General features: G+C 38.7%; 1 protein-coding gene across 6 annotated transcripts in view; it reads left to right on the plus strand.

The window, feature by feature from the left end:
- TRPC3 (transient receptor potential cation channel subfamily C member 3) overlaps positions 1–13,836 on the plus strand; it is a 54,375-nt gene extending 40,539 nt beyond the window's left edge. For 2 of the 6 annotated variants that reach the window (XM_080373550.1, XM_080373554.1), the window contains 8 exons: positions 974–1,190; positions 2,516–2,749; positions 4,065–4,329; positions 4,767–4,962; positions 6,754–6,963; positions 9,260–9,343; positions 10,395–10,470; positions 13,048–13,836. In XM_080373550.1, coding sequence (XP_080229676.1) covers positions 974–1,190; positions 2,516–2,749; positions 4,065–4,329; positions 4,767–4,962; positions 6,754–6,963; positions 9,260–9,343; positions 10,395–10,470; positions 13,048–13,190 — 1,425 coding nt within the window. In that variant the 3' untranslated portion in view covers positions 13,191–13,836. Of the gene's footprint in view, positions 1–973; positions 1,191–2,515; positions 2,750–4,064; positions 4,330–4,766; positions 4,963–6,753; positions 6,964–9,259; positions 9,344–10,394 lie in introns of all 6 variants that reach the window. The other 4 variants (XM_080373553.1, XR_013925707.1, XM_080373551.1 and 1 more) reach the window with 4 other exon arrangements.
- The last annotated feature ends 43 nt before the right edge of the window (positions 13,837–13,879 follow it).

Consider the following 13,879-nt stretch of genomic DNA (forward strand, 5'->3'; position numbering starts at 1 on the left):
TGCTGTGTGTGGTGCAGCCTCGCTGATACCTGCATGTCTTGAGTACGGGGTGGGGAGTTGCAACAGCACTGGCCGCATGAAACCTTCACTGCCTAAATAAAGGGTACCGGCAGTATTGCCCTCAGAGGAGTGGGTTTATAGCTTGGCACTTCTGATGCTGGCTTGCAGGGTAAGGATAGTACTGATGGGATCGCAGACTCTTCTTTTTCGTATGCGTAATGAGCGCCGGGCCCATTGCTGTTTCCACTGTGGTCTTCTGGAGGCAGCTGGCCCCCTTCTGTGGTGCGGACAGACTGCCCCTGCTGCTGTTTTGTCCTTCTGCCAAGTGCAGGTGTGAATTAAATCAGTGGAACTTATTTGAAAATAGTAATGTTGCTGTTCTTATCCTTCTTAGTCTTTTGTGATGGAACAGTTGTTATTTTTAGTGGACACAGGTTATTTGTTTAGCACTTAACAGCTCTGAACATCTATTCTGTGGATGGAATACCGTAGCTAAAGATGAGAAGATAAGTCTGTGGTTTTCCCTAGGCCTAAAGTCATAGATAGGCTAATAGTACACACTTGTTGGTAGGGAAAGTCTTTTGCTACTTGGAGATGTTATTTGTTTATTTTCCATGGGCTTGTTTCCACCCCCCATTTGTATCTGTGAGCAGGAGATCAAACTCTTTCTGGTCACTGCCATTGTACATTTGTTGTTCCTTAGGGTGTTTTCCCTCAAACATTGCCACCTAGAGTTTATGGAATAACATGAACACTCACTAACAGGACAACGTACTCCATGAGGCTGCCTTTGGGAGACTTCTGTCTGAAATGTAGAGCATCACAGTTCAGTGCACTTGGAAGAGCATCCTTTAAAAAGGGATTTCAGAGTGTCTTGAGTTCTTCAGTGCCCATTTATGCTTCTGGAATGCCTGATGAGATAGTTTGTTTCTTTGAGAAAACTGAGTGACTGCTTTCAATTCTGCCTTTGCAGCTTGGAAGAATTCTTCGAAGCCCATTTATGAAATTTGTGGCACATGCAGCATCCTTCATTATTTTCCTAGGCCTGCTGGTGTTCAATGCTTCAGACAGATTTGAAGGTATAACAACGCTACCGAATGTCACTGTTACTGATTACCCTAAGCAGATCTTTAGGGTGAAGACTACCCAGTTCACCTGGACAGAAATGCTGATCATGGTATGGGTACTTGGTAGGTATATTGCCCCTTCATCTTTGTCAACTGTTTTCTTGCAGATATAAATTCTAAAAGAAAGGAGAGAAGTGCAGGTCCCAAACCTGTGCTCCAGCTGCTGTGTGGTTAGAATAAACCCTCAGGGCAGATAACAGTGCATTAGATCTCGTAAGAGCATCAGAGCATCTGCCTCCTTTTGCAGTATGGGGTAAAATTTTGTTTGCTGATTTGCCTCATCTTTCATAGTCCTGGCATTTGTAGCAGGAGCACAGGTTTGCTGAAGAGAACGCCACAGAAATTATACTTTACTAAAATGATTTTCTTAAATAGTGTCAGGAAGCCTACGCTGCGGTATATGCCAGAAGGTCAGGAGTTCCTACGGATCGGTATTAATGTGTTGGCACGTCAGTGCTCTGTGGCATTGCTGCTTAGGTAGCGTTTGGAGAAATCACAGTTCCTACCAGTGTCAAGGGGCTGAGTCAGTTCTAATTACTCAGGGTTTCTTTCACAAAACCTGAACAACTGTCAGCCTGTTGGAAACTCTGTATGGCAGAAAATGCTATCTTCTAGCATTTCATCAAAGTCAGGTGCTTTACATCACAAAATGTCACTTAGCCACATGATAATTTAGCTTTCTCAGCTTTTACAGGCAGTGGAAGAGAAAGGAAGTGTTACTGGGGCTGCTACATGAAGGTGCCTTGCTCTGCCTTTTGAATCACCTGTATCTCCTGATCTAAGTTCTCCTTTATCTTAATGTTAGGGTAGGTTAAATCCATGGAAATTATTTTCTCAGGAGAAGTTCGAATAAGAAAACTCAATTACACATAGCCAAATTCCACTTTCTGTGCTGAAAAGGGTCTTATTCTGTAAAGTGGAGAACCAGTAGTATAATTGTGCTCATAAAGGGTCATGTGTGTAGCTGGATAGTTGTGCTCCTCTGTAAAAATTAATCCTTCTGCCTTAGAAGTGTTTTATGAGTACAAATTGTAAGGAAGGGAGAGTTCTTTTTCCACATTTAGCATTTTTTCCTCTTTAGAAGTACAGCATACTGTTAACGTTGTTAGGCTGTAAGACTTGCTGCAAAGTTGTGGCTCTACGCTACCCTATGTGGAGATGTCTGAGCTTTGTTCCCACATATCAATCAATACCTTCCCATTTGATCAATGCTGTTGAAACCAAGAGAGCCTCACTCAAGGTGTATGATGCCGTGACTCTGCAAATAAGTGAATTTTTGCTCCACTGGTACCATCTGGTTTCATGAAATGGGAGAATGCAAAGAATTCAAATGAAAATAATTTGGCTAATATTGCTATGTTGTGGGGCTTTTTCGTTTCTTGTTGCAGGTATGATGTGGTCAGAATGCAAGGAGTTGTGGCTGGAAGGACCCAGGGAATATATTTTGCAGTTATGGAACGTTCTGGATTTTGGGATGCTGTCCATTTTCATTGCCGCTTTCACAGCGAGGCTTCTGGCATTCCTGCAGGCCACAAAAGCACAACAATATGTGGACAACTACATTGAGGAGAATGACCTCTCTGAGGTCACACTTCCTCCAGAAATAGAATATTTTACTTATGGTGAGTTTTAACTTTTCTGCAACAGAGATCTGAACGCAGAAAAACTGGTAAGGATGTGCTAGCGTTTTGAAGCCTTAAGGTTAATATTTGCAAGTGTTTCTGTTCATAGCATTGTCTAACCATTTCTGCCTCAGTATTTTTGTTTCTGTGCTATTTAAACAATAGCTGTTATGACACTCTAATTTGACAAATAAGTTTGCTAAGATACTAAAACCAAACAAGATACATAAATGAAGTTCAGTTCAAATGTAGCCATCCACAATTTTGTTTATCCTAGAGCTAAATTTGACCCTCTTGATTTTAAACATTTGCAAGCTCTATTTTGTTCTTGGTTTGGTACACAACAGATAAGATTTTGATGTGATTTTTTTTTTGGTTGGTTCAGTTGTTTGATACAGCTATTCATATTTGTAAAGATCAATCAGCATCTCCCGCTGAAGGAAGGATGCTGGCCCAGCAAAGATGTGCTCAAATAGAATAATAGTACTAAATAGTTATTGCAGTGCAGAAATTGTAATTAAAGGTGTGATGAATCTCTATTTGTAACACCAGCAAAGGCTGTGTTTGCTGCTGATGGTGTATTTTAGCATATGCTTTATGAACTTCAATATAGTATACTAGCAGACTTGGACTTAAATTAACTGCTATATAATCAATCTGAATTTGTGCAGATGTAAGTACACATTTAGAAACACATGGTATTTTGATATGAAACACATTTTAATTCAGTGTTATTTTGCTAAGATGGTACATTAATTCACGTAATAAGTATTTTATGAATTTACATATAACTCAGTTGTTTCTGTGCATATTGTGTGTAAAACCCACAATCCTACTTCCATTGAGATAAATGGCAAAAATCTTCATGATTTCCATCCTGAAATTGTAATAATGGCAAAGTTTGGTGTGATTAATAAATGGAATTGTTCATCAACCAACATTGTTCCCCTCAATAAAACACAAAATATGAAGAAATTTCTGGCTTTAACATAGTGCTTAAGACAGCTAATAGTACAGTTAAGAAAAGCAGTAAGGAATTATTTGTTGTTATGTCATTCAGGTTAAAATGCAAACTGTAGAAGCAAATGTCATGTTTCTTCAAGTACAGTTTTTCTTCTAGCAAAAGGTAATGTAACATATTCATCTTTTTTGACTTAAGGGAAATAGGAATAGAGTAGCAGCTACTAGACTCTTAAAATATTTGTCTTAATTAAATTCAGACGTGTTCATGGAAAAATCCTAACAAGATTTATTTCTCAACATTGTGATAAATGAGTAACTCCTTACGTTTACCCTTATGTTTCCTATCTTCCAGCTAGAGATAAATGGCTTCCATCTGATCCTCAGATAATATCGGAAGGCCTTTATGCAATTGCTGTTGTTCTTAGCTTTTCTCGGATTGCCTATATCCTGCCTGCCAATGAGAGTTTTGGGCCCTTGCAGATTTCACTTGGAAGGACTGTTAAGGACATCTTCAAGTTTATGGTCCTTTTTATTATGGTGTTTCTTGCATTTATGATTGGAATGTTCATCCTGTATTCCTACTACCTTGGAGCTAAACTAAACCCAGCCTTTACAACGTAAGTATAAATTTTGTTTCAGTAAAAAGCCTTTCAGGTTTTTCACTAAGGTAACAAAAGTCTGCAAGATATTATGTGCTCTCTCCTAGCATTAAAAGAAAAGTGCAGACGGTTGAAGTCAGCTGGAAATCAGCTATCCCAGAACCTTAGCAGAAGACCAGTTCCTTCCTACTGGTAGAATGGAAGTTTTCATTGCAGTCTAAAATAATTTTACCTTTGTATTATGTTAATCACACAGACTTGTGGACAACAATTGCAAAAAACCATTACTGATACCTTGTATGTTTGTTGTTTTGATCAGCGTTCTACAAACCTAATTCACAGACAAATTACTTGAGGTTGTTAACACAACTTAAATATTTATTTGTGTAGCTAGTAATAATGTCTTCCTCTTTTTTTTTTTTTTTTTTTTTTTTACCTTTCCTTTTTTCCTGCAGAGTGGAAGAAAGTTTCAAGACCTTATTTTGGTCAATATTTGGCTTGTCTGAAGTAACCTCTGTTGTCCTCAAATATGATCACAAGTTCATAGAGAATATTGGCTATGTTCTTTATGGCATATACAATGTGACAATGGTGGTAGTTCTGCTCAACATGCTGATTGCTATGATCAACAGTTCATATCAAGAAATTGAGGTGGGCTCTGTTCTCAAGTTGTTCTCTTGTGTTGAAAAAGGGTAGAATTATTAGGAATTATTTCAGTGAGCGCATCTTGATACACAAAAGTACAATGAAGACATTATCTCAATGGAGGAGATCACAAAAAATACCATGTTCTTAGGACTAACTTTTATCTGACAACCCAGACAAGCTGCAGAACCTTAGAGGATCTAAACAACTAGTTCATCTTGTGCCATCTGTACACATCTAAGGAGATGTCATCCATCCAGAAATCTTAAAATCTCAAGTAATATTCAAATGAAGACTGCCGTGAAGTAGAAAACAGTTACTGGGTGTCACATTTTAGACATGGGTGGTTCATTCCCAGTATCCTTAGGAAGATTATTGCGTGTTTCCTTAATGGAGTGCACTTCAGTCTTTGACACATCATTAGGACATGGATTAAATGTATTTTGAGATGTTATTTAATGGAAATCTGGTCTTTAGTTCCAGTCCTCAAACTTTTTAGCTAGATGTGCGGGAGTTAGACACTTACACACCACAGTGATAAATGGACGTACTTTATTACATTTATATGCCTCTGTACGTGGAGTTATGATACAGGTGCTTATCTTCAAGATTGTTGTGACCAAGTCACACTTTGCAATGCTTACACTCTTTGTGATGTGTGCTTTTTCCCACATCAGGTACAATATTAAAACTGGATTCTAGCTTTGCCATATGTCCTGAAAACACAGTGGCAGTATTTCTCCAAATTTGACAAATGGCTCAGTTGAATGAATACTTGAATTTCACAGCAAGTTATTGACTGCATTGCTTATTGAAAGAAATATATTTTATTTTAATTGCATTATGATGACACAGTGTCTTCATTTTTGAAGACAGAGTATTTAGCATCCAATGCCAATAAAAATTTCAGGAAATTTAGATTAGAGAAGACACCTGGTTTTAAAAATAAATCCCAAGTTGCTTAAATGGAAGAAAAAGTATATTTATGGTGCCAGTTTTTCAGACCATGAGTTCTGATATTATTCAGAGAGTACTGCATTCAGATAGATGTGGGTGCATACCCACACTAGCAGAGGAAAAAAATCATCTAAGACATAGTGTATAAATGGATAAGTCATTTCATGCTTTCAGTGACTTCTGGGAAGTATCAGGGAATTCGGCAGGAGAAAACTAGTTATAATAAAAAAAAAAATTCACCTGTGGAGTAAACAAAGTCCAGCCTTGGAATACTTCATCCAAGTAAGAATGTACTAGGACAAAATCAGTTTGTCAGTTTTTAACATGATTTCTTCATGACAACAAAGTTTGTATTTTCTGTACTCCATTATAAATCAGAGTTGCTTCTCATGGCTATGCAAAAAGCTGTGAGTACTACCATTTTAAACCATGTCTGCCCTGAAACTAGTATTTAATCACTTGTGTGAGTACCAAATTTATGTGATGTCTTTAATGAGAAAAACAAGTCTTTAAAAAAACAAAAAAATGTCCACTTTAAATAGTAAGGAGTTTATATGTTGGCTTTCAGTCAGTGCAAAAATAACACTTGTTTAAATGGTTCACATGCTTTAACTAAGTATTGCCCATGAGATGTTGCCATTAAAGAGACAACTAAAATTTAGTTAAAATGGATTTGATGAAGTGGTTGCATTTTTTTCAGGACTACTGGGAGTCTTATTAGCAAGGAAATAACATTCTATGTAAAACCAGAAAGGGTCGATATTTAAAAGAACTTCTATTTGGAAGAATTTTGTGTTTCATAAACCCAAAGCATGTACCTGTTTTCGTATCTTAACCCAGGATGACAGTGATGTAGAGTGGAAGTTCGCTCGTTCTAAACTTTGGTTATCGTATTTTGATGATGGAAAAACATTACCTCCACCGTTCAGTCTTGTACCAAGCCCCAAATCTTTTTTCTATTTCATCATGAGGATCATTAACTTTTCTAAGTGCAGGAGGAGACACCTACAGAAGGATATAGAAATGGGAATGGGCAATTCCAAATCTAGGGTAGGTACCGAAATCTTTTTATTGCAATGAAGAATTGTGTGTTCATTCCAGCATTCTGCTTTTCTTTAAGTTTTAGGGTGTACTCTGTGCTTGTGATTATAGTATGGTAATTATCAAGCATTTATATACATAGATCTGTATTTCAGACTGCCTAAACATACTGCGTAAAATCAAAAAATAACTATGTTTTCTTAGGACAACAAGGTCCAATGACTAGAAAAATACAATTGAAACAAAAATAACTGAGCGTTCAAAGATATAAATAATTCCCACAAGAAATGACCTAAATGTTGAATAAAGATGCTTTCAGCCTCCATTAGGAAGATTTTTAGTTCAGGGTAAAAAAAAAAAAAAAAAAAAAAAAAAAGAAAAATATGGGGGGGATAAGAATAAGGAGAGAAAGCTTTTCCTTTCACTAGGACAGGAAAAGGATAAAGTGTGGTCAAGATCATGCTCACTTCCTATTTTCAAAAGCTGTGTTCTCAACAGAAGGCAACAGGAAAGAGGAGGATGTGGTAATAATAATCTTTAGCACTTCTATGACATTCTAAATTTGGGTATCTAAATGTTCTTTACGAATACTAATGGAATGCAGTGTCACAACGCCCTTGTGTGAGAATTAGATAACAATTCCCCTTGTTTTACTGATGATGGACTGGGGCATGGATGGGTTAAAGAGGATACATGTGGCATTTTTTATAAATTAGGCTCAAGGCCCTGTATATTACAAAGACTGAAAGCAGTACCTTGAAAATATTTTTTTCCTGTAGATTATTAGAAATGTCAAGTCTAGTCGTTTTTTCTGAAAGATCCCTCTGGAGCCTAGGACTTCTGAGCTGATGCTGGTATTGAATCTTCAGCTGCGAAAACATTTTCTCCAGTTTTCTGTGGCAGTGAAAGCAGATACATGTTTATAAAAACGTGGATTTAAATCAGTTTATCTAGAAGCAGTGTTTTGGTACTAACCATTCATCTTTTGCTCTCTAGTGCTCCAAGTGCCTGAACTTCATTAGTTCTCTCCAGTCACTGTGTTTAAACACAGAACATGTGTTTAAAAAAAACCCTCAACACCCTAAGATAATGCTTTTATAACGAAACGCTCAGTAGTGCTCACATATACAGCAGTACTTACTATCATGCTCAGAATGTAAGTCACTAAAGAAATAAAATCCTCTCTGGATCACTGCTGAGACAGGTTGGGCAGAGCTTGTTGTCTTGAACTACAAACTGAATTACTTTTCTCTGGGAAAGGCCTCCTCTGTGTCAGGCTGGGCTGGTACACCATGTGTTATGCTGCACAAAGATAAATCCTGCCCCACTCCCTAACCAAAACAGTGGCTGAGCTGATGTCTGGTTGCCCCCAAGAAGGTGGGCAACCTGGAGAAGGTAACAATAGCCCACTTGTGGCCCAGCTTAAGTGACAGGCTGTATGCAGTATGGGCACAAAACCCACAACAGTTACAGTAAGCATCAAACTTGCTATATATATGCAGGCTGAGGTGAGTTTGCTCCTCTACCCCACAAGAGAGGTCAGCTATCATTGACTCAGTGACTTTCAACTTTCTGGCCACACAGAAAATTAACAACTGATGCTCATTAGGGGGTTGAATCTTCTTTATGGATGCACGTTTTTTACTTCAGGTCTTACCAGTGTGTCTGAGATAAGAGTTAGGTCCCTGATTTGGTAGTAACAAACCTTCTGCACTGGTCACAAAGCCACCTTGTCCAAGGTTGCTTTTTTCCCTTCTGTTTCTGGCCCACTGCTACACAAATCTTGAATTATTTCAGATGTGATGGCTTTTTGATCCTCAAATAATTGAACAATGACCGTTTTTTCTAAATGTATTACTGTTCCTGAAAATGGGGCTTTGAAAAAACACTTCAAAGTAAGCAGAAGTGGTTTTGAGCATGTATTTGTCATTAAAAGTATGCTTGAGTGTGCAGATCCACAACAGCTCTTTGTTAAAGCCAGTTTAGAGAATTGCTCCTTACTCCAGCCACTCATCCCTGCCTCCAAGTCATAATTCATTATTTCCTCAGCTGTGTGAGCACATTTGCTTTGAAGCTGTGCTGTGAACAGGATGGCTAAAATGATCAGGTTTTTTAAAAAAATACAAAACAAAACCTAACAAATAAGTCAAGGCAATCTCAGGGTGGTTTTTTTTAAATAATATTCTGATACTGTGCTAATGGAACACCCCAAACATCTCTCAAAACAAACAAACAAACAACAAAGGAGCTTAATTCTAACTGTGAATTCCATAATACATTTTAATTTTGTCTTATTTCTCCATAGTTAAACCTTTTCACTCAGTCGAACTCCAGAGTTTTTGAATCACACAGTTTTAACAGCATTCTCAATCAGCCGACACGCTATCAGGTAAGTATGTACAATGGTCACTGGTTTAAGTAATGGAACCATGTGAAGGTACCAGCAAAATTTTGTGTTTCAAGTACATTTTGCCTTCACCAGATAAAGAAAACATATAGAAATCAAACTCCAGGATGCTGCTGGAAAGAAGACAGTTACTGTTCAAGCCCCATTATTTGAAGCGTTTAAAAACTAGCCCACACAAAACTTTAGTTTTTTTCTTTTGATGTCCCCATTTGGAAAGGGTGAGAAGCAAACAGCTGAAACTGGCTTCTGGGGAAGGGATGTAAAAGCATTTTGCTAACTAGGTTAGCATTACTTTCCCTTCCTTCCTTCTCATGATCTGAGATGTGACATACAACATTTCTGCAGATGGCAATGCTCATTTTCTGTTAAGAGGAGTCTGTCAAATACTACCTTCCTGTCATCTTTCCAGCTCAGGAAAAAAAGAGCAAATGGGAGCTTTTGCTCCCCTAGTGAAAGTGTCTGGTAATCCACCTGTGTAAACCCTGTTAATGAGCTGCATTAGGTTAGGTATGGTAACACAGTACAAGAATATTAGCACGTTCAGTATATGTACATATATAGTACGTATATATTTTTTTATATATGATATAAAAATACAGGTATAATCTTACTGTATCCTTTACTGCTGACGTTGCACTGTCATGCTGTTAAATCTCAACTTTTTTTCTTTTTAAAAGGTAAATATTTATCTCTTACTGTTACATATGCTTTTACGTGCAAACTGAGTTTAACGAAGAGTAGACTTATTCTGAAGCTACTTAAAGCCTAAATTACATGTGTTCAGGCATATATTCATGTTGTCCTGTTCCCTACAAAATGTCGTGATGCTTTGTAGGTAAGAGGCAATTGGATGAAAAAGGTGCTTTCTTGTAACGATCACTCTCAGCATGCCACCAAAAAAGCCGATATGAGGCAACTGCTTGATCTGGGGCTGTTCTTTCTTTTACTTATCTGAATATTAGGGAGACAGTTAAAAGTGAATAGTTTTAATTATATATGCTCACCTAATTACATAACTGTTTCAATCTGGCAGCAAATAATGAAAAGACTGATAAAACGTTATGTTTTGAAAGCACAAGTGGACAAAGAAAATGATGAAGTAAATGAAGGTAAGAAAAAGACTGCATTTGCAATATTCAGAGACAATTTTTGTCCCATTGTATTAGGACTGAGTATTACAGTGGTGCATGGAGGTTTCAGGTAAAAAGAGGGTTTATTTCTACTTCAGATGCACTGAACTCACATATTAGTGAACTGTGGTAACAAAAACGGACAAGTAGGACCAAAGAAGTAGAACCAAGGAAATATTATGGCCCACATTTTACAGGTGGAAAACACGAGCACAGACACGATGCACAGTTACAGAGGAAATCTGTGAGGAAGCCACTAACTGTATTCACAGAGTCTTAGTCAGAGCTGCAGGACATGTCTCTCTCGTTTCATTCAACTGAACACACAATTTACCACTCTATACCATGAACTGCATGCATTACTTCATAAAGCTGTGCAGAATATTAATCTGTGGAGCTGCACATCATTAAACAAAGCTGCGTAGAGTTAGCTGCATGGTGAGAAAAACGACAGCTGTAGCCACTGTTTTAATGCGCAACCAGAGATCTTTTGAGAAACGGTGGATCTGAGCTTGGTGTCCGTTGGCAGTGCAGAACTGCCCCTGCGGCAGCGAGGGGTGTGTGCTCCAGGTGCACACCTCGACTTGCGATGGGGATGAGAGTAAGACAAATGCTGTCCATCCTCTATCCTTCCAGGAATGAAACACAGGGCTACAGGCCAAAAAAAGCCAACTCTTTGACTCTGGGCAGGTTCCCAAACAAATTAATAGGGGTGTGTGCAACACGGGGCATGTTTAAGCTGTGCTGCAGCTAAAAGATTACCAGGCAATAGAATGATGTCCCTTCCAGGGCTGGCTCTGCTCTTGGAAATGTAACACCCCAGCAATTATTTTATTCCCCATAGGCTGGAGGTTATAACCATCATGGTTCAGCCAGTAAGAAATCTGTGTGACCGCCACCAGAAAAACATGCCTGATTGGCATAAGTAGCTCTGGGCTGAGCTGGTGTAGTTGGTTTCAACATGCTGGGAATGCTTACCCAAGCTGCTCTGCTGGCAGCCTTGTGGTTTTCAGCTGGTGTGCAGTGATGAACAGCTTCAGATCAGAACAGCTTTTACTGGCATGGAAGCATCAGGCAGTTGCATGCATATATGATGTGAGGGGCCAGCTAAGGCAGCATAGCTTTTATCCTGCTTATTAGTTACTCTCCGCTTACTTGTAACTCTGCAGCAAGAAGCAAAGTGCAGAAAAGATGATGTAAGTTAAATTGCACTGTGTGCCTTCAAAGGTAGCATTGTGCATTGATTGTTATCGTGACTCTGCCCCATCCTGTGTGGCTGTACAGAGCTGAGCGACAGTGAACAAAAGCAGAGAAGCTCCTAAAAGCATCTTCCTCTGTGTGCCCCTTGTGCCCTTCTCCTGATTTCCCACAGCTTTCCTCCTGTTCCCCACTCTGTGGTGGGGGAAATCATCTATCTAGTGATGATGAAAAGACTCTTCCCTCACCAGGGACGTGCAAGTCTTCTAGTTCCCCGATGCCTGTTTGGTATCAGCATATATGTCTTTAGATAAGCAAGGTGGTGCAGAAGCATCATGGTTCATGGGCATCATGGTTCTTGCTTTATCACCAGTCTTCGCAGAGGAAAGTCCACTCTGAGCAAGTCAGCTAACCCCTGAACCTCAGTCTTCAGCTGCATAGCAGAGGTAGCGCTCTTTGTGTCATGCCCATCTCATTGGTACCCAAAGTATAGAGCCATCCTTTGAAGATACAATTTTTGAAGTCTGCTGTATTCTAAATAGAAAGCTTCGGCATTCTTACGTACTGCAGCTATTTTAATGCAAGTCTAGGGATTTTTCCCTATTTTGCATCGCTGGAGAATTTAGGTATTTTTTCGTTGTCTTTGATTTCATACGTGACAGATCATTTCCTGTGGGTGGCTATTGCATAAGAATTCACATAACTCACGCTTGCTGGAAGAACAGTGTTTGAATATTTTTTAAAAAGCTTTTGCTCTTGAGCTGAATGTCCCATAACGGAAAGCGTGCTCTTGCTTGTTATGAGCCAGGCCTTCACAATTGTTTTCATTTAAATGTATGGTTTTTGTGGGTGTGTCAAACTGTAACATCATTTCAAATTGGTTGACTTTTTCTAATTCAAAGGGTGTTGGTAAGGAAGAGGAGAGAGACTCAGAAGCTGTGAGTTTTACTGCCAGCTCTGCCACTTTTCCTGTGTGATCTTGGCACACCACTTCAAAAAAAACTCTTTGCCTTTTCTCTCTAAAAGCGGGATACTAATATTTCCCAGCTGTTCAGCAGTGTTGCTGTGATTAATTCATTAACCTATGTAAAGTGCTTTTGGAATCTTTGATGTTCTGTATACACGTGGAGCGCAACTTTGGAGTTCAAGGGACTATTAAAATACCTTCAGTATTGTTTAGGGGTGGAGACAGACACACATCTTGAGATTGTGGAAGAGGTGAAGCCTCCTGCCCACCCCAGCACCTGCTCTCCTCGACATTTTGAGATGATAATCTGAAATACGTGCTGATGTGACTGAACAGAATGGTAGTGAAAGAGGGAGCTTGCTAACGAGTATTTCTTTCAATTGTTAATACAGGTGAATTAAAGGAAATCAAACAGGATATCTCCAGCCTTCGCTATGAACTTTTGGAGGATAAGTCTCAAGCAACAGAAGAGTTGGCGATTTTAATCCATAAACTCAGTGAGAAACTAAATCCTAATATGCTGAGGTGTGAATGATTCAACACCGGAACCATGGCTTTGACTACAGCACAACTATTTATTGGCAATAATATTTCAGTATCTTATACTTGAAAAATGTATTGTAGATTTTTAGCACTAAATAACTTTATGTACAGCTTCTCTGGAATTTAGTCTTAGGAAATTTTATTAACTCACCAGAAAAAAGATCGCGCTCTTCATTTTAATAATCTAAAAGCAAGGACTGCCTTTTGGGGTTTTTTTGTTTGCATTTATGCATTAAAAAGGTATAATGGTATCAACTGCTGGTCTTTGAACAGGTTCATGAATACATACTAAGAATTCTTTCCGCTAAATTTGCAAGAAAAAATGAAAATAACAGGTACAGCGTGTAGTGCTCAGTTCCTTGCAGCAACGAGGTACATTTTTCGTGGTACAATAAATGGGCTAGAGATCGGTGGAGGATTACTCGGGCTCTCTGTTCATGGGTAGCAGTGGTAGTAATGTGTGGTAGTAACGTGTGTGGGCCAAGTACTCATGGTGTGTGTACAAGGAGCGCTTGCCACTCAGGTACCTAAGTGCGAACGGAACCGTAGTGGCACGGTTTAATAATATGTATGTATATACATGCACCCACAACTACCCTTTCTTAAGGTATTTACTTTCAAGAATAAGGACTAATTTTTTTTTTCTAAAAAAAAAAAAAAAAAACTTTGGAAGGCAACGTG

This window comes from Falco punctatus, assembly GCF_963210335.1.
Source record: "Falco punctatus genome assembly, chromosome: 1".
NCBI lineage: Eukaryota > Metazoa > Chordata > Aves > Falconiformes > Falconidae > Falco > Falco punctatus.